Source organism: Stegostoma tigrinum, chromosome 2 (assembly GCF_030684315.1).
Source record: "Stegostoma tigrinum isolate sSteTig4 chromosome 2, sSteTig4.hap1, whole genome shotgun sequence".
In the NCBI taxonomy this organism is placed as follows: domain Eukaryota; kingdom Metazoa; phylum Chordata; class Chondrichthyes; order Orectolobiformes; family Stegostomatidae; genus Stegostoma; species Stegostoma tigrinum.
The window spans coordinates 94,043,472-94,070,468 of record NC_081355.1 but is presented as its reverse complement, the minus strand read 5'-3'; the positions used below and the strand labels follow the sequence as shown (position 1 = coordinate 94,070,468).

Here is a 26,997-nt window from a genome sequence, read left to right as displayed (position 1 = left end):
CATGGCTGAAATACTGTGTCAGAGATAGTAGGAACTGCAAATGCTGGAGAATCTGAGATAACAAATGTAGAGAGCTGGATAAACACAGCAGGCCGAGCAGGAAGGCTGACGTTTTGGGCTGAAATCCTCCTTCAGAAAGAGTCATAATATGATAGGTTTTAATCTGCAATTTGAGAGGGAGAAGGGAGAATCGGAAATGTCAGTATTGCAGTTGAACTATGGAGCTATGAGGGAGGAGCTGGCCAAAGTTCAATGGTTCAATACCCGATCAGGGATGGCAGTGGAACAACATTGGCAGGTATTTCTGGATATAATGCGGAAGGTGCAGGATCAGTTCATTCCGAAGGGGAAGAAAGATCTTAAGGGGAGGCGGGGGTGGCCGTGGCTGACGAGGGAAGTTAAGGACTGTATAAAGATAAAAAAGAAGTATAACATAGCAAAGATGAGCGGGAAGCCGGAGGACTGGGAAAGTTTTAAAGAGCAACAGAGGATAACCAAAAAGGCAATATGTGGAGAAAAAAATGAGGTACGAAGGCACACTGACCAAAAATATAAAGGATAGTAAAAGCTTTTTTAGGTATGTGAAAAGAAAAAAAATGGTTAAGATTAAAATTGGACCCTTGAAGACAGAAATGGGTGAATTTATTATGGGGAACAAGGAAATGGCAGAAGAGTTGAATAGGTACTTTGCTTGTGTCTTACCTCGTGAAGACACAGATCCAATCTCCCAGATGTTATAGGGGCTGAAGGACCTAGGGTAATGGATGAACTGAAGGGAATTTATATTAGGCAGGAAATGGTATTGGATAGATTGTTAGGTCTGAAGGCTGATAAGTCCCCGGGACCTGATGGTCTGCATCCCAGGGTATTTAAGGAGGTGGCTGTAGAAATCGAGGACGCATTGGTAATTATTTTCCAATGTTCTTTAGATTCAGGATCAGTTCCTACAGATTGGAGGGTGGCTAATGTTGTCCCACTTTTCAAGAAAGGAGGGAGAGAGAAAACAGGGAATTATAGACTGGTTAGTTTGACGTCAGTGGTGGGAAAGATGCTGGAGTCAATTATAAAAGATGAAATTATGAATCATTTGGATAGCAGTAACAGGATAGGTCAGAGTCAGCGTGGATTTATGAAGGGGAAATCGTGCTTGACTAATCTTCTGGAATTTTTTGAGGATGTAACTATGAAGATGGACAAGGGAGAGCCAGTGGATGTAGTATACCTGGACTTTCTGAAAGCCTTTGATAAAGTCCCACAAAAGAGATTAGTGAGCAAAATTAGGGCACATGGTATTGGGGGCAAAATACTGGCTTGGATTGAAAATTGGCTGGCTGACAGGAAGCAAAGTGCACTGTTAAACGGGTCCCTTTCGGAATGGCAGGCGGTGACCAGTGGTGTTCCACAAGGTTTGGTGCTGGGACTGCAGCTATTTACAATATACATTAATGATATAGATGAAGGCATTAAAACTAATATGAGCAAATTTGCTGATGGCACAAAGCTGGGTGGGAGGGTGAAATGTGAGGAAGATGTTATGAGAATACAGGGTGACTTGGACTGGCTAGGTGAGTGAACGGATGCATGGCAAATGCAGTTTAATGCGGACAAATGTGTGGTTATTCACTTTAATAACAAGAACAGGAAGGCAGATTACTATCTAAATGGAGTCACGTTAGGTAAAGGGAAGTTCAACGAGATCTGGGTGTTCTTGTACACCAGTCAATGAAAGCAAGCATGTAGATACAGCAGGCAGTGAAGAAAGCTAATGGCATGCCGGCCTTCATAACAAGAGGAATTGAGTATAGGAGCAAAGAGGTCCTTCTGCAGCTGTATAGGGCCCTGGTGAAACCGCATCTGGAGTATTGTGTGCAGTTTTCGTCTCCAAATTTGAGAAAGGACATTCTGGCTATTGAGAGAGTGCAGCGTAGGTTCACGAGGTCAATTCCCGGAATGGCAGGATATCGTACGTTGAAAGATTGGAGCGACTGGGCTTGTATACACTTGAGTTTAGAAGGATGAGAGGGGATCTGATTGAGAAGTATAAGATTATTAAGGGATTGGACAATCTGGAGGCAGGAACTATGTTTCTGTTGATGGGGGAGTCCAGAACCAGAGGACACAGTTTACAAATGAGGTAGGCCGTTTAGAACAGAGTTGAGGAGAAACTTCTTCACCCAGAGAGTGCTGGATATATGGAATGCTGTGCCCCAGAAGGCAGTGGAGGCCAAGTCTCTGGATAGTTTCAAGAAAGAGATAGATAGAACTCTTAAACATAGTGAAATCAAGGGTTATGGGGATAAGGCAGGAACGGGATACTGATTGTGGATGATCAGCCATGATAATGAATGGTGGTGCTGGTTCGCAGGGCCGAATGGCCTACTCCTGCACCTATTGTCTATTGATGCTGCTTGGCCTGCTGTGTTCATCCAGCTCTATACACCTTGTTATCGCTGAAATATTATGTATTGTTTTTCCCCTATCTGAATTGGAGGCAGCCCAAAGAGGGTTCACATGTTGACCCTGAGTGTGGAGGGAGTTTTTTTTGAGAGGTTGAATAAACTGGACTGTGCTCATTGGAATTGTGAAGATTGAAAGGAAACCTTAGAGTAACACAAGATTGTTAGGGTTTGATAGGGTAGGTGCAGAGAGTTTTTATCCACAGGGCCTAGAGTCAGAGGGAGAGAAGGTATTGTCCATTTCAGACCAGTGGGGAGGACTTTCTGTATAGAGTACTGAATCTGTGGAAGTTTTTTTTTCTTAGAGGGCTGTTGAGACTGGGTTGTTCAGTATATTCAAGCCTGAGAGAAACTGATTTCTAATCAGTAAAAGAGTGGGTTATAGGGAGAAAGCAGGAAAGCTGAATTGAGGATTATTAGATCAACCGTGATCTACTTGTGTTGCAGACTAGACTTTTGATGGAGTAAGTGGCCTAATTCTCTGCCAATGTCTGTGGTCTCTCTTTGTCCCTTCGACAGACATAGCACACTATTTTGCTGAACCAGTTCAAAGTTATTCTTGGCTCCTGAGGGCTTGCTTCTATTTCTTTTCCTGTTCAAGCAGACTAACTTCTAAATCCCAGAATGGTTTCGGTGACAGTTACATGGATGAGTTGAGCTGTTTCTGTGCTGTATGACTCTGTGTGACCTTTGCAGCTCGTTAATCTAGCTGAAGCTAGACAAATCCTCCTGTCTTGTTTAAATGCCCAAAGTTTTTATTTGGTGATTGTGGCTCTATTTGTATTCTTGTGTGGTGAGTAGTTGGATTTATTTTGTGGGGGATTGGGGTACCTGTGGCTGTATTCCTATAGTGGGTTGTTGTGGTCCCTTGCCCTTCTTTATAAAAACGCATCTTTATGGTAATGTGAATCATGGGTCTTTATATAAATATCCATTTACAAAACCTGACATTCCTAGCACTTAAACATAGTCTCCAAATTCCCAGTTAACTGTGATCAGTACTGGTGTTTTTGCCTTTGTCTATTAACCCGAACGCTTTGCACGTGCTTCCCAGTAAGACAACTTGGTATTTCCTTTCGATGTTTAACAATCAAGCAATGGAGATTTGCTCTCAACAAAATTTCTGAACGTTAGCATCTTTTAAAACTTCACATTTTTAATGAAAAGAAAAACTATCACAAGATAGGCTGCCACTTAGAACGCATCCTTAATTACCCTTGTAACAATTTCAGTCATCAAGGGAGGTAGTGTCATTGGGCTAGTAATACAGAGCTCCAAGCTAGCATGTATTCTAATTGCACCATGGCAGATGTTAGAATAATGAAATGAAATCTAGAATAAAGCCAGCTGGTAACCACTGTCAACCATTTTTTTAAAAATCTGGTTCGCTAGTGTCCTTTTTCGGGCAGGAAATCTGCCATCCTTACTTGGTCTGGCTTGCTTCTGTTTATATTTATTTACATTTACATTTGTTTAGTTAGCCAGAGATAGCAGCTCGGGAAGCTAAATGAAGATTTGTTTGTCTATGGACCCTGGCAACTTTTTGTAGCAGGAACACAGAAGACTTGGTCTCCAGACCCTGCTGTGCCCCGAGCTGAGCTGTTGCACGATAACTACAACTATGACATCTGTAGCAGTGTGCCCTCTGAAATAGCCTAACAAATGACTTCATTTGAAGACAATTGGGGATAGACAGTAAATATGAATTAAAAATTAATTGAAATGAACAGAGTAGCTTACTAAAGCAATTAAGAATGTTGCATTGGTATCAGGTTGGTGTCACAATAACTAGTTAAAGGTTTAAGTTTTGCAGCGATTCATGGTCCTTTCTAAATCACATGACCCAGTTGTACAATTCAAAATTGGTTTAACTGCGCTGTCATACTTGGACTAACATGTTGAATTTGAATTCACATCCTTGAAATTACTCTTCCATTAAACTATCTGCCATCTGAATGTAGCTTGCCTCTGGATGAGTGCTAGGAGGACCTAGTACAAAATGTAAATGATGAATGAAATGTTAACGAACTAGGATAAACGGGGTAATAAAATGTGAGGCTGGATGAACACAGCAGGCCAAGCAGCATCTCAGGAGCTCCTGAGATGCTGCTTGGCCTGCTGTGTTCATCCAGCCTCACATTTTATTATCTTGGAATCTCCAGCATCTGCAGTTCCCATTATCTAGGATAAACGGGGTGACCTGATTGGCAGTTAAATATCCTGAGGTGGGAGGATCTTGTTAGTTTGAACTTGTTACAAACTTTGTTTACTTAGTTTGTTGAGCTGGTATCTCTGGCTAACTAAAAGAAGATTTGTGTGTGGATCCTGACAACTTTGTAGCAGGAACACTGAAGACCTAGTCTCCAGACCCTGCTCTGCCCTTAGCCAAGTTGTTGCGCTATAACTACTGGCATCAACCTGACAATGTGGAAAGTTTTCTAGGTGTGTCCTGTGTGAAAGATGCAGAATAAATTCAAAGCAGCCTCTCCACTGTTGATCATTAGTAAAGGGATGAAAAGGAGTCATCAATTATGCTAAAAAGCAGCTTAGCAAATTGGGTTACATCAGGGCCACTCGTCTCCTGACTAAAGTACAGACTTGTACCAAACATAGACAAAAGAGCTGACTCCCAAAGGGGAGGTGAGTGTGACTGTACTTAACATCATGGCACAATACGACCAAATGTGGCCTCGATGGGCCTAAGCAGCACTCATGTCAGTGGGGGATGGGCTGTGGGCTGGGGTGTTGGTAGTGGTAGTGGTGTTGATGATCCCTGCATTTGTACCTGGGATAATGAAGATGCTTTTGGTTGGAGCTCAGTCATTTCAGCTCCAGGACGTCTATGTAGAATTTTTCAGGATTATGTCTTAGGCCCTACCTCTTCAGCTGCATTATCGATGAATTTCCCTCCATTGTAAGGTCAAAAATAGGGCTATTCACCAATGATCACAAAATGTTCGTGACTTTATGTGCTTAACCAGTGTGTGTCCTAATATGACCAGACTTGGACAGTATCCAGGCTTGAGCTGCTAAGTTGCAGGTATTCATGCAGCACAAATATTAAGCAATGATCATCTTCAATTGGAAACAATCTTACTGCCACCCTTGATATTCAGTGGTGTTACCATCACTGAATCCCCCACTGTCAACATCTTGGGGGATACTACTGACCAGAATTTGAATTGGACTTGCCATATAAATATAGTGGCTAAAAGAACAGATCAGAGACCAGGAATCCCACAATGAATCATTTTGCCACTTGGTTCCTTAAAACCTGGTCACCTTAATTCATCCTTAAAACAAGTCAGACCAACTCCAACCAGAGTGTTCTCAAAGAATTTGCCCACGTGTCCCACAATACTGAAACAATCAAATCAAAATAATAAACACAAGCCCGTGCCAGTGCACAACAGTCCCACATTTATTAGGAAACAAGTTACAGTAACCTTTTAAAGACTAAACATGCTATCACCAATCCTATTTGGCCCCTTAAGCTTACAATACTTGTTGATTCTCTGCTAGATTTATGCAGTTGCTCTCTCTCTCTGTCTGGCTCTGTCTCTTCAAAGCTGTGCTGTTTCGCTGGGAAGGCCTCCAGACAATTCAGGGGATTAGTCTGCAGGTGAATCCTGACAGTTTCTATAGTCCTGGCCAATCAGGGAGACGGCACTTAATAGTTTGAATCGTTGGTCATTTTGAATGGCTTGCTAGTATTTGTTTCTTTGCATAGTAGGACCCAGCTCCTTTCTGCCTGGGCCCTTCTTTGTTTGGATAATTTGGGGATATGTCTGTCGAGGATAACTGTTGCTTTTCACATTATGCTAATGCCGTTAACACCTGGCTGCAGTGTTCGCACTATCTGCTGTGTGGCTTTTGTGACATCAGCATTTTACTTGGCCAAACAGCAAAGGATGTTGGCCAAGTTGTCTATTCACCTGTGTTTTAGCAGCCAGAAGGTTGCTACAGCCGTCTACAAAGCACAAGTCAGGAGTGTGATGGAATATACTACACTTTGCAGAATAAGTACGACTCCAACAACATTCAGAAAGCTTAACACTTTGCAGCACAAAGGAGATTACTTGTTTGGCACCTCATGTGTAAATATTCACTCACTCCTTTGACTATTGATACTTGGCAACAGCGCTGTGTATCATCTACAAGGCGCATTGCAGAAATTCACCAGGACTCCTTAGACAGCATACTCCAAACCCAAGCACAAGCGCAGCACATACATGGGAATGACACTTCTGCAAGCCACTCACCACCCTTACTTGAAAATATTGTCATTTCATCTGTGCTAGGTCAAAATTCTGGAATTCTCTCCCTAATTTCACTGTTGGTCTACCTAAACCAAATAGACTGCAGAGGTTTAAGAAGGAGGCCCACCACCGTCATCTTCTCAAAGGAAATCAGGGATTGCCAATAAATGTTGCCGTAGCCAGAGATGCTGACGTCTCATGAATAAAAAAAGAAATTGAACACCATACACGCGTCTCTATTCATCCTCCCTAACTGTTTTCTCTTTTTTTCAGCATCCAATTTTGTCTGCTATTTTGAACCTTAGATCTCCTGAAGTTGTTTACAGTCTCCTCCCCTGAGTTATACTCCTCCTCCTTTTGCAGTATCAAGTATTGACAGGTGTATGTCATGTGTCAGTCCCAATCACATTTTTACAACCAAGGAAGTAATAGTCCTGACACTGACCCCTGGGAAGTATATTTATATCCCTTAAATCTGAAAACATTGATTAATCAACTTTCTAGTGATACTGCTGTTTTTCCTTTGGTACTGTGCACTTCTATTTTCATCAACAAGTCTGTTATGCTTGTTAAGGCCATTATTTCCACAGAAGGGGATGACTTTCACCACTATCAGGCCAATTTGTGTCTGGATTCTGCTTGCTTCTTGTTGCCTGTTTGTTAATTTAAAAAGGTACATTTGTTACAACTAAGTCAATTTTATTGGTTATCTCATTTTGACTAGTGTAAACTGGGGATAAATCACAGTTGCAATGGGAAATACTTAAAAATAAGTTGTTAGGGATGATCAAGTAGGTATACTAACACATTTTTCTGGTGTTAAATAGTATCAGTGTATTATCTTAAGTTATCTTTCACTGTATCTAGTTTACGTTTTTTTTAAAAGTCTGAGCTTTGTTTTGCCTTCGCTGGAAGTTGGTTTGAAAACAAATCCAATTTGGTTCTGTAAACCGTTAATTGACATTGTAGCATTACTTTTTATAATTTGCACATTATTGGGGAAGACAGTGGTTTTTCTTGATTTCAGCTTGGAGAGTACAGGAAATTTGGGGCACTGCTCTCCAGTCAACTTTTGATTGGGTTTCCAGAGGGATAAATTCTTAACAAACTTGAAGAAGATGATCTTCCACTTTGTAAATATTATGTAGCTATGTTTTTCAAAATATTGATGCATAATACCCATTAATAGGATATATATATAGAGACTTACGGCATAGAAACAGACCCTTCAGTTCAATCAGTTCATGCCAAACGTAATCACAAACTAAAATAGCCCTATCTGCCTGCTCTTGGCCCACATCCCTCCAAACCTTTCCTATGCATGTCCTTATCCAAATGTATTTTAAATGTAGTAATTGTACCCACTTCCTCAGGAAGTTCATTCCACATGTGAACCACCCTCCAAAAAGAAACTTTCTCCTTCCCCCCCCCCCCCCCACCTTAAATTTCTCTCACCTTCTCACCTTAAAAGTGCCTGCTAGTCTTAAAATCCCCACCCTAGGGAAAAGACAACTGCCATTAACCCTATCTAAACCTCTCATTTTATAAAATTTTGATCAGGTTGTCTCTCAACCTCGTAGATTCCAGCAAAGAAAGTCCCAGCCAACTCTGACCTTTCTTTACAACTCAAACCTTCCATACCCAGCAACATCCTGGTAAATCTTTTTGGTATCCTCTCCAGCTTGGTAATATCCTTCCTGCAACTGGATGACCAAAACTGGATTTTGTATACCAGAAGAGGTCTTAAAATGGCCTGTACAACCTCAACATGGCTTCCCAACTCTGAGCAATGAAGGGACATGTGCCAATGCCTTTTTAATCACCCTCTCTGTATGTGACACAAACTTAAAAGAATTATGTGCCTGCACCCTAGGTCCCTCAGTTCGACAACACTACCCAAGGCCCTCCCATTAATTGTATAAGCTTTACACTTGTTCTGTCAAAATGCAGTATCTCTCATTTATCCAGGTTGAACTCCATCTGCATTTTTTTTTCTGTCCATTGACCCATTTGATCAAGATCCCTTTGTAATCTTAGCCTTCTTCACTGTCTACTACATCAGCAATTTTGGAAACTTAGTAACCATGCCTTCTATATTCTCATCCAAATCATTTATGTAAATGACACAAAAGAGGACCCAGAACAATTCCCTGCGGAACACTGCTGGTAACAGGCCTGCAGCCCGAAAAGCAACCCTCCGCCAGTCTGTCCCCTCCTGTTAAGCTAATTATGTATCCAATTGGCAAGCTTACCCTGAATCCCTTGTGACCTAACTTTGCTAATTAGTCTACCACGTGGAATCTTGTTGAAGGCTTTACTAAAAATCAAATAAACAATGTCTACTGCTCAGCCCTTGTCAATCTTTTTGGTAACTTCCCTAATCAATTTTTGTCTCTCCAAATGTCCATAAATCCTACGTTTTATAATCTTATCCAATTATTTACCCAAAACCAAAGTCAGACTGTCATGTCTGTATTTACCCAGTTTCTCCTCATAACCTTTCTTTAAACAAAGGTACAACATTAGACTCCCTCCAGTCATCAGACACCTCATCTGCACTTTGCATATTTTTCTGCAAAGTGTCTCGCAATTTTGTCGCTTAATTTCCACAATGTTCTGGGATACACTGGATCATATCTTGGAGATTTATCTGTCTCTTATAGTCTCATAAGATTTCCTGGACATTCTCTTCTGCAATGTAGACTGTTTTAAAACCAAAGTTTATTTCTGTGCATTCTTTGCACTCCATTTCTTTCTCCACTTTAAAAACTGATGTGAAATATGCATTCAGTATCTCTCCCATCTCCTGGGGTTCAACAGAAGGATGACCTCCTTGATCTTTAAAAGGCCTTACCTTCACTGTAGTTACCCTCTTGTTCTTAATGTTCTTATTTTAGGTATAGACAACTCGGTTCAACTGAATCTCAAATCAATATAATGAGCATAGGGGTATTCCTGAGAGAGAAATCAGAAAGGCAAAGATGGGCTAGGAGATAGCCTTAGCAGATAAGGTTAAGGATAATCCGAAGAGATTCATAATGTTCTTAATTTGTTTGTAGAATCTCTTCGGGTTATCCTTAACCTTATTTGCTAAGGCTATCTCCTAGCCCATCTTTGCCTTTCTGATTTCTCTCTCAGGAATACCCCTATGCTCGTTATATTGATTTGAGATTCAGTTGAACCGAGTTGTCTATACCTAAAATAAGATTCCTTTTATTCTTGACCAAAACCTCTATCTTTATTCATCAATTGTTTCTTAATCTCACCAGCCTTATCCTTCACTGTGTAACAGGAACATAATGCTTCTGTACTCTCCTCATCAAACTCTTGAAAGCCTGCTACTTGTCAATGTTCCTTTGACCTCCAAACAGTCTACTCCAATCAACTTTTCAATTTTCTTGTCTCATACCATTAAAACTTGCCTTATTCCAATTAAGAAGTTTTAACTTTTTTATGAAAGGCTTTTTTTCCCAAAACTATTGCAAAACTAATAAAAATTGATTGCTAGACCTAGTGTTCCTCCACTTTTTTTTTACTTCAGCCACCTGCCCTGCTTTATTTCCAAAGAAAAGATCTTGTTTTGTTCCTTGTCTAATAGGAGCATTCACATATTGATAAAGAATTTTCTTGAACACATTTGGACATATTCTTCACCATCCAAACATTTTTAATATGGGTAGTTTCAGTCAATATTTGGAAAATTAAAATTCCCCATTATTACAATGATACTATGCTTGCATCTTGTCTGAGATCTCCCGACAGTTTGTTTTTCTAGATTTCTCTCTTACTATCAGGGCAGCCAATGGTACAATCGCATCTAGATGTTTTCTTTCTTATTTCTAACTCCTATCCATATATTTTCATTGGACAATTTTTCAGTAATACCTTCTGTAGTTACAGCAGTAATGTATTCCTTCGTCAAAAATGCTGTTCACTCCCTCACCCCAAGCTTGGCTTTTTGCCTCCTCTCCCATCCTTCCTATAGCATCTAATACCCAGAAGATTGAGCTACTGGTCGTGCCCATTTTTCGGTCAAGTTTCTGTAATAGTTGTGTGTGCTTACTTTAAACTTTTTGGAAAGAATGTTTGGCAAAGCAAAAGACACTGTTACAGCAGTAATCATGCTTTATTCGGAACAAACCATCTGCTTAGATGGATATGCAAGTTTATAATACGTTCAGAAAGTGGACACATGACCTGGTTTCTTGTTGAAGTAAGATATTGCATTTGAACATAAAGATGACTTGCCTGCAATAACAACCTTTTGTCCTTTTCCCCTTTTCTGATCTGCCTCTCAAAAAGTTTGAGTTGAAAACCCAGAAGAATACTTCATCTCTGCAAGTGGAGGATTAGAACTCAAAGTCTACACCACTATATTCCAGAAAAGTGAAATCAGCCTGTATAAATGATCCATCAAGGCCGCACAGTGTGAACAACTTGTGCACAAAGTGACTATCCAAATGTTGGTGTTATGGTAATCTGTGAATAATTACTTTGTTTCTGAAATTAATTGTTACTTGACCAAAGTAATTTCAAAAAGACAATATTCAGCAGTGATTTTGTATTTTCTCCACTCTAGACTGAGGCATTGTGTTATATTTGAGGAATGTAGTCGGATCTGTTTGCTCGGTTAACCCTTTTTGTTAATCTTCACATCTTTGCAAAGAAGCAATAAACTAATTATTTGTCACTTAAAGAATCTGGCTGACTTGCTTCTGTTCCTGAACTATACACTGTCTTAAATATGATTGGCAATATAACCCTTTTTTTTGAATTCAGTCTTTATTGTGGCCATTTGCAGGAATGAGACAAAGAAAGCAGTCTTAATTTGTTCTTGTGTTGAACACGTTGATTCATCTATGTATTTGGAAATGGGGAAATACAGGCCTTGAGATAAACTTCTTGTGTGCAGATGTAAAATTATAGTAACTGAAGTATTAGCTTTTAAGATGAGTATGTTTTTACAGAAGAGTGGAATAGTTTGGAATAGCTTTAAATGCTTTGCTTACTGATTAACTAAAACTTTTTGTCTGGCCAATTGAAGATCGCTTTTGGTCCAGATTAAGTGATAGAGATGTACTGCATGGAAACAAACACCGGTCCAATTTGTCTAGGCTGACTAGATAGCCTAAATTGATCTAGTCTTATTTGCTAGCATTTGGCCCATATCCCACTGAACCCTTCTAATTTGTATAGCTATCCAAATGCCTTTTGAATGTTGTATTTCTGAAATAACTGCACAGGGTCTGGTATCCTGTCACCGAGTCACTCTTTGTCTGTTTGTGCATAGTACCGTTGCTGTGGCCAGCCAGCTCAGTCACCATTCTCATCTCCTTATTAGTCAGCCAGGGATTTCCTGCTTGGCCCAGGTTAACAACCCCATTGATGACTTTGTTGTCAATGAGGTCAGCCTAGTTCCAATCACCGGATGGGATCTATCCCAGGTTACTGAGGGAAGCGAGAGAGGAAGTAGCTGGGACCTTAACAGATACTTTTGCAGCATCCTTGAGCACGGGTGAGGTCCAGAAGGACTGGAGAATTGCTTATGTTGTCCCCTTGTTTAAGAAGGGTAGCAATGATAATCTAGGTAATTATCGACTGGTGAGCCCTACGTCAGTGGTAGGGAAGGTGCTGGAGAAGATACTGAGGGATAGAGTCAATTTACGTTTGGAAGAAAATTAGCTTATTAGTGATAGGCAGCATGGTTTTGTGCAGGGAAGGTCTTGTCTTACCAACTCGATAGAATTATTTGAGGAAATGACAAAGTTGACAGATGAGGGAAGGGTTGTGGACATCATATTACATGGGCTTCAGTAAGGTGTTTGATAGGGTTTCCCCTTGGTAGCTCATGGAGAAAGTGAAGTTGCATGGGTCCAAGGTGTACTAGCTAAATGGATTGACAACTGGCTGGGCAACAGGAAACAGTTGTAGTGGAAAGAAGTTTCTCAAAATGGAGAACTGTGATCAGTGGTGTTCCACAGGGATCTGTGTTGGAACCGCTGTTGTTTGTGCTCTACATAAATGACCTGGAGGAAGGAATAGCTGGTCTGATTAGCAAGTTTGCAGATGACACTAAGTTTGGTGCAGTAGTAGATAGTGAAGGGTACTGTCAGAGATTGCAGCAGAATACAGATAGATTGGAGAGATGAGCGGAGAAATGGCAGCTGGTGTTCAATCTAGGGAAAGGCGAGGTGATGCATTTTGGAAGATCCAATTCAAGCGCAAATTATACGGTAAATGGAAAAGCCCTGGGGAAAACTGATGTACAGAGATCTGGATGTTCACACCCATTGCACCCTGAAGTTGACAACGCAGGTCGATAGAGTGGTCGAGAAGGCATACGGCATGCTTTCATTCATCGGACAGGGTGTTGAGTGCAAGAGTTGGCAGGTCACGTAACAGTTGTATAGGACTTTGGTTCGACCACATTTGGAATACTGCATACAGTTCTGGTCGCCACATTACCAAAAGGATGTGGATGCTTTGGAGAGGGTGCAGAGGAGGGTTCACCAGGGTGTTGCCTGGTATGGAGGGCTCTCTCTCTATGAAGAGAGATCGAGTAGATTAGGATTATTTACTTTAGAAAGACAGAGGTTGAGGGGGGACCTGATTGTGGCCTACAAAATCATGAGGTATAGACAGGGTGGATAGCAAGAAGCTTTTCCCCAGAGTGGGGATTCCATTATTAGCGGTCACCATTTTGAGGTGAGAGGGGAAAAGTTTAAGGGAGATATGCGTGGAAAGTTCTTTTACGCAAAGGGTGGTGGGTGCCTGGAACGCGTTGCCAGCAGAGGTGGTAGAAGGAGGCACGAAAGCGTCATTTTAAGATGTATCTAGACAGATACGTGAACAGGCAGGGAGCAAAGGGATACAGATCCTTGGAAAATAGGTGACAGGTTCAGAAAGAGGATCTGGATCAGCACCGATATGGAGGGCCGAAAGGCTTGTTCCTGTGCTGGAATTTTCTTTGTACTTTGTTCTTTTACTACAGATTGTACTAGCTTTTGTCATTTCCTTCGGCAGTTCACTCCATACACTCGCCAACTTCCTGTTAAAATTTTGTCCCTTAGGTCCCTTTTAAATTGCCCCCCACCTTAAACCTATGCCATTTGGTTCTGGATTCCGCTACCCTGGGGCAAAGAACTTGACTATTCATCCTATTCATGCTCCTTTGTGATTTTATACTCTTTGAGCTCACCCCTCAGTCTCTTATGCTCCAGGAAGAATATCCTTGGCCTATTCAGCCTCTCCCTATAGCTCAAACCTTCCAACCATGGCAACATCTTTGAAAACGTTCAGAAAAGCCATACAAATTTAACAATATCTTTTCTATAGCAAGGAGACCAAAATTGAACACGGTATTTTGAAAGTGGCCCAGCCACTGTCCTGTGTAGCTGCAGCATGACCTCCTAGCTTCAATACTTAATGCACTGGCCAATAAACGCAAGCATACAAAAAAAAACACCTTCACTACCCTTTCTACTGACCAATCTACTTTCAAGCAACTATGAATGTGCACTTCAAGGTCTCTTTGTTTGGCAACAGGCCCAGGGCCTTACCATTCAGTGTGCAAGTTCTGTCCTGATTTGTAACACCAAAATCTAGAACCTTGCAGTTATCTAAATTAAACTCCATCTATCTCTCATTAGCCCATCTGATTAAGGTCCCATTGTTCTGAGGTAACCTTCTTCACTGTCCATAAAATCACCAATTTTGGTGTTATCTATAAACTCATTAGCCGTACTTCCTATATTCACATCCAAGTAATTTATATTAATGATGAAGAGCAATGCAAGAATAGATCCCTTTCAATTTCTCCTTAACCCTATTTGCCAAAGTTACCTCATGTCTTATTCTTGCCCTCCTGATTTCCATCCTAAGTATACTCTTACTGCAATTTTCCAGGTATTGTTACTTCAATTCCAATTGCATGTTGTTGGTCTTAAGTATGTTGCTGAGTGTCTCAACTTTGTTACGGCTGAGATGGGAAGAGTAGTGTCTGTTTCTAGTCCCTTGTATTCACAGTTCGTTGCATATTTGTTTTGTGTTACCAAATGTGTGCTTTCCTATGTGAGACTTTAAAAGGATTAATCTGAGTTTTAATAAATACAGTAATTGATTTATTTACTGAAGTTGCCAAATTAGTTAAAACATTCAGTTTGTAAAATGAAAATATCAGCACTTATCCCTCTAAATACTCCAGGTAATAAAGTACCCACACAGCAAATAAAGGAGGAGGAACATTGATTTTCTCTGCAGGGATTGACTTGATCTAAAAGTTCTAAATTGGAGGAAGGTGAATTTTTACAGTATTAGGCAAGAACTTTCAGAAGTTGATAAGGGACAGATGTTTGCAGGCAAAAGGCTGGCAAGGAAATGGGAACCCTTCAAAAATGAGAGATTGAGAGTCCAGAAATGGCCTTTTACATTGAAGAGCAAGGCTGGTAGATGTAGGGAATGCTGGGTGTCTTGAGAAATTGACATTTTGGTTATAAAGAAGGAATTACATGTCTGGTATTGGCAACATAGATTGACTGAATTGCTATAAGAGTAGAAAGACAGTAGGAATATACTGAAGTGTGAAATGAGGAGGGATAAAGGGAACCTGAGCTTTAGCAAATAGGCTTAAGGAGAATCTAAAGGGATTCTACAAATACATTATGGGCAAAAGGGTCACGAGGCAGAGATTAGTGCCCCTTAACTATCAGCAAGGCCACCTATGTGTGGAACTGCAGGAGATGGGGGGTGATACTAAATGAGTATTTTGCATAAATGTTTACAACGGAGAAAGATGTGCAAGATAGAGAATGTGGGGAAATAAAAAATAATGTCTTGAAAAATGCCCATATTCAAGAAGAGGTGGTGCTGGACATCATAAAACTCCAAGGTAGATAAATACCCAGGACTAGATCAGGTGTACCCCAGAACTCTAGGAATCCAGGTAAGTGATTGAAGGGCCTTTTGCTGAGATATTCATATCATCAATAACCACAGGTGAGATGCCGGAATGTTAGAGATTGGCTAATGTTGTGTCACTGTTTAAGGAAGGTGGTAAAGAAAAGCCAGGGAACTATATACTGATGAGCCTGACATTGGTGGTGGATATCTTGTTGGAGGGAATCCTGAGGGCCAGGATTTACATGTATTCAGAAAGGCAAGCATGGATTAGGGACAGTAAGCATGTGTGGAAAATTTATCTAATTAACTTGGAGTTTTTTGAAATGAGGAGGGCAGAGCAGTGGGCGTGATCTATATGGACTTCAATAAGGTGTTTGACGAAGTTCCTCATGGTAGACTGGTTAGTAAGGTGAGGTCATATGGAATACAGGGAGAACTAGCCATTTGAACACAGAACTGGCTCAAAGGTAGAAGGCAGATGGTGGTAGTAGGCGTTTGCTTTTAAGACTGACGGTCTGTGACCCGCGGTGTATCACAAGGTTAGATGCTGGCTGTTCTGCTTTTTGCCATTTATATGAAAGGTTTAGATGTGTATCTATGTGTGAGGTATGGTTAGTAAGTTTGCAGCCGACGCCGAAATGGGAGGTGTGGGTAGTGAAGAAGGTTACCTCCGAATACAAATGGGCCTTGATTTGATGGGCCATTGAGCAGAAGAGTGGCAAATGAAGTATAATTTCCATAAATGTGAGGTGCTGTATTTTGGAAAAGCAAGTCAGGGCAAGACTTGTTCACTAAATCACAAGGTCCTGGGAGTCGAGTCGCAGCTAGATAGAATAGTGAAGAAGGCGTTTGGTATACTTCTCTTTTTTTGGGTCAGTATATTGAGTATAGGTCTTGGGAGGTCATGTTATATCTGTACAGGACATTGGTTGGACCTCTATTGGAATACTGCATGCAGTTCTGGTCTCCCTGCTATAGAAGGATGTTGTGAAACTTGAAAGTATTCAAAAAAGATTTACAAGGATGTTACCAAGATGAGAGAATTTGAGCTGTAGGGAGAAGCTGAATAAGCTGGGGCTATTTTCTCTGCAGCCTCGAGGCTGAGGGGGGACCATGTAGAAACTTATAAAATCTTGAGCATTGTTTGGGTCAATAGATGAGGTCTTCTGGGTGGGGAAAGTGAAACTAGAGGGCATACTTAAGGTGAGAGGAGAAAGATTTATAAGAGACTTTTTCACACTGGTGTGTGTGTGGAATGATTTGCCAGTGAAAAGGGGTGGAGGCTGGTCCATTTAAAACAAAAAAGGTTTAGAGGGATGTGGGCCAAATGCTCGCGTATGGGACTAGATCAGTTTAGGACATCCAGTCGGCATGGATGAGTTGGACCGAAGGGCCTGTTCTTGTGCTGTCTATCTCCACCCTTCTCTGACTTTGGGGAGAGAGGTGGAAATGTGTTTGGACAATAACGGTGAACTCTGGAAGGGAAAATGAGGTGTGGAATGTTCAGGTGACTGTAAAGCTGCCACTCTGGTGCACGTACTGTGGTAATTAGATACCAAGCCTCTGGGGGCCTTGACGCACAATTTGGTCTGGAAACAAAGAATTTATGTCTTCCAGATGTTTTTCCAAGTGGGCAATCAAGTTTCTTGCTGGGTATGCAACTGTGATTTTAAAAAAGAGTCACCTATTAAAAGAACAAATTAAACGTGGTATTGCCTGGAATCAAAAAAAATTGCTTGATCTCTGTTTTAAAGATATTATGAGCATGTAAACTTCTGCAGGGCTCATGAAAGAGAGGATGGGAACTAGTTGAACATCTTAAAATAAAGCAATTGTCAGCATCCTTTAACCTCAGAAAACAAGAATTGGAACAAGATAATAAAATGCGAGGCTGGATGAACACAGCAGGCCAAGCAGCATCTCAGGACCACAAAAGCTGACGTTTCGGGCCTAGACCCTTCATCAGAGAGCTCTCTGATGAAGGGTCTAGGCCCGAAACGTCAGCTTTTGTGCTCCTGAGATGCTGCTTGGCCTGCTGTGTTCATCCAGCCTCGCATTTTATTATCTTGGAATTCTCCAGCATCTGCAGTTCCCATTATCTCTAAAGAATTGGAACAATATGTGCTGGTGTGATTCAATAGAATGTCAGTTAGTGTTAGCGTGCGTTTTAGTGAATGGGATGTTGGGCACTAGATTGATAGTTTTCTCTTGGTGATGTTTGTGTCCTTGTCTTTCTTTTTGAGAAAACTGAAATTGATAATTGATAACTGAGCCAACGCCCAAAGCATCAGGACCCCGTGTTAACAACAAATAGACCTCCTGGATCTTTTGATTAGATCACATGAGAGGCAAGAATTCATGGCACGGAATTGTTATACCAGTTAGTGTGAAGAATATGCTGAAGCCAGTTCAAAAAAGACTGGTAAAGCATAGGAAACACTGCGTGGAAGAATGGGTTTCAATCACGTGCACAGACAGCATGGCTTACAATGGCTTACAATGGTTAATGTGACCAGTGATATCTTTGGATAATTTTGTTCAAGGAAAATTAAACACATATGATGTCATGTTTTTTCTGAAGAACTGGTTGACACCAATACACATGAGTAAATTTTACTCTTCAGAGTTAAAGGTTCATCCATATGTTTGAGTAATATTTGAAAGTTCACTCTGACCAGGAAATGAAATATCAAACTTGAAGTAAAAGTAAAAATTCTGAAGTTAACTACTTATCTAAAACTCTTCCCTTAAAATGCCATGTTTTGTGTTTAGTTTAAGAATAAGTTGCCATTTATCTTGGTTCTTCATTTTTATGACTAATTCAAATTTGGAGGCAAATTCTCACAAGGAAACCTCTGACAATCTGATTCCAAACAAATAGTTCATAAGCTTTGTTTTAGTGATAACTGATAGATACCCAAAGGGATGTAACATGACAAGCTCTCGATCCTTTACACAATCTGCATCCACTGCAACTCTCGTCCTTGTGTGGAAACAGCACAATAATAGAATAAAATCCCAATACCCAAATAATTCAAAAATGTCATCTGGAATACAAAGACATATAAGACAACATTTTAACAACAAAGCAACAAAATATTTAAAATCCGACTGTAAAGGGTTAACATTCAGTTCAGGGAGAAGTGTAATGTTCAAGCAGAAAACGATTTATTACCCTAATGAAATAGAAAACAAGCTTTTCTCTCTTCGACCTTCTGAACACTTCCTTTCAGTCTCAGTTTTAAACTTTATGGTGGTTCGTTAAGAGTAAGAGGTACAAATTGTTTTACAATCCTTGTTAGTTTAGCTGAGTTGGCTCAATGGCTGGTTTCCAATGCCGAGTGACACCAGCTGCGTGGGTTCAGTTCCCACGCTGACTGAGGTTGCCATGTAGGAGGCTCTGTCTCAACCTGTCACCACCAGTCAGATCCGTGTGTCTGTCTTGCTCTCTTGTTCATTCTCTCTCTCTCTGTCTTTTGTCTGTATCTGTGTCTCTTTCTGATGAGAGCACTCCCCTAAGGTCTGATCAGACTATGGTGACTTTACACTTCAGAAATACTAGCTATAGTATACAGTCAGAATTTGAGAGTTTGCAGCTATTCATCTTGGATATGATAAATACCTACTGTTTGGAGAATTTCCCTTTTCAGCATCCAAGGTTTCAACAGAATGATCCATCTCTGAGGAACGTACTGATCTGGGACACTCGTCAAGATTTCACTAATTATTCAGTCATGATCATACTCATGCGTATGACGATATTATCCAATCATATTACATGTTTGTATCTCCTAGCTGCAATATACATTTTGTGATTATCAATAAACCTACACTTTATGTTTCCCTTTCAGTTCTATTGTCTGCACTGAATATTTTCCTTATCAGTTGATGTATGGGAAGGCCACTTTAGGTTCTCAACTTGACAAGGAAGTTTTGAACTTTTCTGATGTGTGCTAATATCATTCTTGGTTTGGGAAGCTATCCTGGGTTGGTGGTAAGACAACATTAAATCACATGTGATACTCTGGCTTTATGAGGTGTATTTTGTCTGTGTGTTTTGTATGTTTTGTGGGATGTTATTCTATTGAAACGGTTAATTAGTGGTAATTAATATGTTTGGTTAAGCATTTTGATAGATACAGTTAAGCAGTTTTTTTGTCTGTACTTTGTAGTGCATGAATAAAGTGCATTTTGTTTCAAGCCTGGTAGTTTGACCAATCGAATTGTAACTGGAACGTAATGCATTACACTTAACTTTTTCTTAGTTTAAAGATATGTTCTGGGCTGTTCTCTAAATATATTTTAAGGTAGCTTGGTCTGTTCCATTACAACTTGGAGGCTTTTGTCAGAATCAATATTTCTGTTTCCAGGTTGCGTTTAGGATTATTGTGCTCAAAGGCAATGAATAGCGAGTGTTGGTGTTCTCTTTTCGGGTATTGAGTTTGTTTGGTGTAAACAGTGTACTTTGTGTCATAATGGTTGTTTCAGTCATTAAAAATTACTTCAGGGTTGAAGATATCAGTTCATGAGTTTTGCAGAAAGTGAAGAAGGCAAAGCTTTTAGAATTGGCAGATTCACTGGGGTTGGAGCTGTTTTTATCCATGTGGTAAGGAGCTGATTGCAGCAATAGCTTGACATTTATAATTGCTGGAAATCCCATCAGAATTATTGAAATAGCTAAATTTCAATTACAATTGAAGCAGCTTGAACATGAAAAGGAAATGAAACAATTTGGATTATCATTAAAAGAAGTGGAAAAAGAATAGAAAAGAATGCTCCTGCAGAAGAAAGGCAGAAAGAGTTTTTGAACTGAAAATTCAAAGTTGACTTAAAATTATGGAGATGGAGGTGAAAGGTGGGAGTAGTGATGGAGAGCAATCCCTTTGGAGCCAGAGGCCTGGTGGGGATCTGTTTGAATACGTCCAAGCATTGCCAAACTTCACAGAGGATGTTAGAAGCCTTTTTCATTTGTTTTGAGAAAGTGGCTAAACAGATGAGTGGCTGGTGATCATATGGGTATTGTTGATCCAAATAAAGTTGGTAGGGAGAGCTAGTGAGGTATTTGCATCACTATCAGAGGTGGTATGTGGGGAGTATGAGGAGTTGGGGAAAAAAAACTCATCTAAGTGCATTGTAAACCAGTACCTAATGCCTGCAAACAATGTTTTAGGAATCTAAGCAGGGAACCTGGCAAAATAGAGTTTGAATGGTTCAAATGAATTTGTTTTGGTAAATTGATAAGGGCTTTGAAAATAAATTAAATATATGACTTGCTTGGAGAGATGATCATTTTGAAGGAGTTCACAAATTTACTTGCTGAAGTAGTGAGAACTTGTGGAAGAGCAAAGAGTTAAGACTGCAAAGTTAGCAGTGGAAACGACAGATGATTATATGTTGGTTCATAAATAAAATCTTGGCTTCCAGCATCAATTTCAATCTGTGAAGGATAGAAATTGGGGAAACCGCAATCCTCAGGTGGTAAGGGAAAAGGAGACCTCATTGAAGGTATTAAAGATCATTTACCAGATGATAGAAAAGACAGACGTCAAGAGGAAAGGAAAGTAAAAAGCTCAGTTGTTTTCGCTGTAATAAAGTAGGCCATATGAAGTTGCAATTTTGCTGGTTTAGAAAAATGCCCTGGGAAAACAGGATAAGCCAGTGAGTTGTGTTGAAGTGGTAGGGAAAGCACAGTGGAAGCTAAAAAGCTGCCACAGGATATACAGTCTGGTCAGGGGTTGGTTGAGAAGAAAGTGCTGGATTTTTTTCAAGAATTTACTTGCATTAGTGAGGTTTACTCTTGTGTATCATATGGAATAGGTAAAGAAATTAAAATCTTGAGATATTGGAACAAGTTATTCCTTGATGAGAGATGACGAGATATGTAATTCAGAAGGAGTATTGCCAGAAAAAGTGGTAATATGTGGAATTTATGGTAAGAAGAGCAGCATTTCACTATATAAAGTGAGATTGGTGAGCCCAGTGAAAAGTGAAGTGATGGTCAGGAAAACAGAGAAATTCTCAGTTTTAGGAACAGTTTATCCTAGGTAATGAGAGAGCAGGATCACAGGTGAGAGTGTTGCCTAATGTAGTTGAAAAACCAGTGGAAGATCAGACAACTGAGATGTCCCAGGAAGTATATCTGGGATGTTTCTTCATTTGTGGTAACAAGGTCACAAAGCCACAGATGGAAGCAGGAGGAGTGATAAGAGTAAAGGAAGTTGAAGTTGAGTGATCAGAGACTATGTTTGATCAAATGGTTGAGAAAATCTAAGAACAATTGGAGGACAAATTGGATGTTATTAGTTTTGAGAAAGTAGCTGAAATACAACAGAAAGATTAAAAAAAACTAAAACAGTTGTATGAAAAAGTGTACACGGAGGTAGAATCTGAGTGTATTCCAGAATGTTACTATCTTAAAAATGAAGTCTTGTTGAGGAAATGGAGGCCATGTCATATTCAGGTGGATGAAAAGTGGACAGAAGTTCATCAAGTTGTATTACCAGTTGGTTATGGAAAGTTGGTGTTGCTGTTAGCATATGAATTACCAGTAAGAGATTATTTGGGAGTTTGGAAAACTCAAGCCAAAATACGACAACGTTTTTATTGGCGTGGACTGCATAAGAATGTGATTAACTTTTGCACGTCAGGAAATTGGAAAACTTCAGGCAGTTATTAAAACCAACATCCATAATATCCATTTCCACATTTGAGGAACCTTCTACAAGAATTTTAATTGATTGTGTACAACCCCTACCTAAAACAAAAATTGGGAATCAGTATTTGTTGACCTTAATGGATGTGACTGCTAAGTTTCAAGAGGCTATTCTGTTGCACAGTATCGTGGTTAAAAGGATTGTAGAGGTGTTAACTCTTTTTATTTTCCTTACTAGATACAGTCTACCCACAGAAATACAGTTGGATCAAGGATCAAATTTTATTAAGTTATTCAAGGAAGCCATGGATATCTTAGGAATAAAGCAATTCAAATTCACTGCTTTATCATTCAGAATTGCAGGGAGCAACAGAATAGTGGCATCAAACGTTAAAGACTGTGTTGTGGGTTTATAGTCGACACTGTCCAGAGAATTGGGATAAAGGAATTCTATTTGTACTTTTTGTAATTAGGGATGCACCTAAAATCTACCAAATTCAATCCATTTTAGTTAGTTTTTGGGGATGTGGTGAGAGATCACCGAGATTAATTAAGGAGAAATCGGTGAGCCAGTGTCCAAATATGTGGCCTCTGAACTATGTGTCAAATTTAAGCAGAGATGAAATCGAGTGGGTGAGTTGGCTAGACAGCATTTGAAAGTAGCACAGCATGTGAAATAGGAAGCAGACAAGAAGTCAAAAAATTGCACTTTTGCAAGCAGAGATAAAGTGTTACTGTCATTTAAAAGCAAAGTTTTGTGGGCCTTATATAATCAAAAGGAAATTTGAGGTAAATTATTTATTAAAATTGCCAGGTAGTTAGAATCTGGGTGTGTCATATGAATATGCTCAAAGTTTTTTTTAAATAGGGAAGGAAAGAAAAAGGTGGTGTTACTGGTTACAACACAAAGCAAAGAGCCAAGTTCAGATGATTCTGAATTAGACATCTTCCAATTTAATTTGAAGAATGAGGAAGTTCTTAAAAAGTTAGGATAAATTATTGAGTTGCCTTTTGGAGGAAAATTGAAATGACCTGAAAGAGTTATTACAGTCACGTGGGGAGATTTTCATAGAATCCCTATGGTGTGGAAATAGGCCCTTTGGCCCAACAAGTCCACACTGACCCTCAGAACATCCCACCCAGACCTATCCCCCTAATCTACACAGCCCTGAACACGCTAGGCAATTTAGCTTGGCCAATCCACCTAACTTGTGCATCTCTGGATTGTGGGAGAAACCCAGAGGAAACCCATGCAAACTCAGGGAGAATGTGGAAACTCACGCAGACAACCACCCAAGGGTGGAATCGAACCCAGGTTCCTGATGCTGTGAGGCAGCGGTGCTAACCACTGTGCCACCCTACATGTGTATAAACTAGGAAGCACTGATGTGGTTATGCATGATGTAGATATAGGAAATGCTGTTTCATTTAAGCAATATCCATAGACTTAATTCTAAAGCTGGCACAGGTTCAAAAAGAGATTGAATGCATGCTCAAAGACCAGATAATCGAAGTGAATTGCAGCGAATGGAGCTCACCCACAGTAATGGTGCTAAAAGCAGATGCTACTCGATGATTGTACGGCCTGTTGCAAAGTCATTGCAGTTACAAAATCTGATTCATATCCTATTCTATGTTTGGTAGACTCTATTGAGAAGTTGGGACAAGTAACTTATACTTCAGAGTTGAACTTACTCAGAAATATTGGCAGGGTACTCTTTATCCAAAAGAGCGAAGGATTGTTCAGCTTTCGTGACACTGGGTGAAATATACCAGTCTAAAGTCATGCCATTTGATATGAAAAATGTGTCATTTTAGGATTACCCAATTGTGTGGTGTATGCAGAATCTAGTGACCTTTAATAACACATGGAAGGAACATTTGGAGCATCTATTGGAATTATTTGATCACCTTAAAGAGATGGGCTTAGTGATAAACCCACCTCAGTGAGTATGCAAAAGCCCAAGTTATGTTCCTGGGCCATGTCATTTGATGGGGAAAGATGGTCCCACTGGATGAGAAAACAAAGGTTATTAATATACCATTGATGAAGAGGGCCGTTCTGCACTTCCTGGGACTGAATGGTTTTTATCGGAAGTTTTTACTGAATTTTGCCAGTGTGGTTACAGAAGTACAGAAAATTTCAATGGGCGGAGGAATATTAGAAGGCGTTTGACAGCCTGAAAGATGTGTTAAACTGTCAAACTGGCTATCTATCCGGGAGTAGGTGCAGTACTCTTCAAGAAGACAAGAACATAGAAAGACCTATTAGGTACTTTTCCAGAAAATTGAATAATTATCAACCGATATATTCCACAATTGAGAAGAAGAACTTAAACTTAGTGTTGGTGTTACAACATTTCAACATTTATATTGCCAGTGATATGTCTGAGGAAATTGTATATACTGATCGTAACTCGTTAAAGTTTTTGGAAAAATTTAAGGATAAAAATACTAGCTTGTTTAGATGGAGCTTATGATTTGCAGCCTTTAAATTTGAAAGTTACACACTTGGCAGAACAAGATAATGGAATTGCCAATGTGTTGTCATGACTTTGAAGGAAAATGGAGGTGTTCGGTGCTGGGGAAAAAAAATAGACTGTACTGGACTGTAGTAGTGAATGTTTGCATGCCTTAGAGTCAGTGTAATGTATGTATATTGTAGTGAACTAATAATAGCCTAAGACTAAAGCCGTCTTTGTATATTGATAGTTCATGATATCTAAGTGCAGTCGAGGTGTGACAATTCTGAGGTTTTAAGAGGTATATGTTATCCTAGTTTTTTTTAATACAAAGGAAGGTTGAGACAGAGTTGGCAAGTAATCTTCTCCAAAGCCAATAAAATAAACAGCTTGAGGCCTTTTTTTAAGCTGGAACAATAAAAGTAGCGTGAATGGGTCCGTTCAACTCCCACAGAAGCAGGATTTTGTTTTTAGTTTTAGCCTTCGATTGTAGTTGCTGGAGTTTTGAAGCTGGATATTGAAGCTCTTCTTCCTATCTGTTACAGCTAAAAGTTGGGCTTCTCTTCCTGCTGCTAGAATTGCATGTAAGACAATCTATTTTACTGAATTCACCTTTGCCAACGAGGTGCTTATGGGATGTTACTATATTGGAGTAGTTAGTTAGTTTTTATTTATATTATTTTGCTAGGCATTTTGATACTTAGAGAAAAGCCAGTTTTTATTTTTATTTTGTCTGTATTTTAATTATAGTGTATGAATGAAGTGCATTTTTTTTCAAGCCTGGTAGTTTGACCAATCGAATTGCAGCTGGAACACAACGCCTTAGGCTTACCTTTAAAATTAAATAAAGTTAGTGTCTAACTTGTCATCTTAATATATATTGAGGGGGTTTGGTCTGGATCATAACTTCAGTTGTTTTTCTTATCCCTGATCATCTTGTTGCTCTCCCTCACCGTAGGGCTTGACGTCATGAAATTTAATACTTTTTTAAAAAACTGTGTGAACCCTGTAGAAGTCAGCTGAAAGCCAAGGAATCGAATCAAGATACACAATTTGAGCATTGATCTTGGTCAAAGTATTCATATGCAACCTTATCAAATGCCTTCAAAATTTTTATGTACTTAAGATTGTCCATTGATTTTGTAACTAATCCCAAAACAAATTTGATAATTGTTGTTACTTGTAAATCAACGTCATTGCTCGTTATGTCTACTATTTTTTTCATGTTGACATAGAATCATCATCGGTCGCTTTAACTGCTTCCAAAGCAGCTGTTAAAAAGTCAGATAAAGGTGATACAAATGATTTTTAGAAGTTTTGCAGAACTCTTTTGTTCCTCAGAACGTAAGAAGTTGAGAAAGAGACAATGCTTTTGAATCAAGAAATGGAATTATGGGTTAATGTGTGACTGGAGTAGAGGTCATGGTGTACTGCTGCTTTTAACCGTGGTATGATGGATTTCATTGAAAAAGATGATACTATTATAAGCTAGGTGAGCCACAGCATTGTATTTGGTAATTTGCACATAATACTTCCAGTACCCATTTGCAGCAAAATGTCTATACAGTTGAGCCCAAAGAAAAGAATGCTAGTCAAAAAGTGTTTAGTTTCCTGAATTGCTTCAGCTGCATCCATTCCGATGAGTATTCCGTTATGTTATTGATTTGAGCCTTAAACTTTGAGTTTTATGGGAGTCTGAGAATCAGTCTCTAGTTGCTGATAACTAAATTCCTGCCCTGGTCTTAGGCATAACCTGTTGAATGACATTGAAGAATTGTGTAGAAAATCAAGCTTTCAAATGTGACCTAATTAACATGCCTGCTAAATATCAATGTGAAACCATTTTCCAGACGTGCAAGAATAGTTTCTGAACAAGAATTTCATCCTGAGCAAACTGTGTTCATCACAGATGAGATGTTTGTTGAATCAGTTGCATGTTAAAAGTTAGTTATCCTTGTAGCCAATCATTACCATAAAGAACAAAGAACTCACTGAATGTTTTCTGTTTCTACAGTTGAAATTCCCAGATAATATGAAATATTGCCAGTAAACGTGGATGCCATTTATGTGGAAAATTCTTTAGTTGAAGAGAAAATTCAACATGGCTTTAGCTGGCTGTCCAGATTCCTTTCTTCACCATCCCTACTATCAGGTTGGGCCACTTCTTATTTATATGCCAGTGAAATATTTTATTCTGTACCTTTTTAATGGAATTAATTTATAAGTAAAAATAATGAATAGTGGTGTTCTAATCTTAGTTTTGTTCATTC

The 26,997-nt window shown here is 39.6% G+C and overlaps 1 protein-coding gene across 12 annotated transcripts in view; it reads left to right on the top strand.

Annotated features, from left to right (window-relative positions):
- grb10b (growth factor receptor-bound protein 10b) overlaps positions 1 to 26,997 on the top strand; it is a 173,888-nt gene that overhangs the window by 33,356 nt on the left and 113,535 nt on the right. For 8 of the 12 annotated variants that reach the window (XR_009447406.1, XM_048557100.2, XM_048557110.2 and 5 more), the window contains one exon: positions 26,742 to 26,879. The exons of 1 other annotated variant lie outside the window; for it this stretch is intronic. Coding sequence is in view for 10 of the 11 variants with exons in the window: in XM_048557100.2 (XP_048413057.2) it covers positions 26,829 to 26,879 (51 nt within the window). In the remaining variant the exon portion in view is untranslated. Of the gene's footprint in view, positions 1 to 11,017; positions 11,190 to 26,741; positions 26,880 to 26,997 lie in introns of all 12 variants that reach the window. 3 more of the 12 variants (XM_048557076.2, XM_048557032.2, XM_048557058.2) reach the window with 1 other exon arrangement.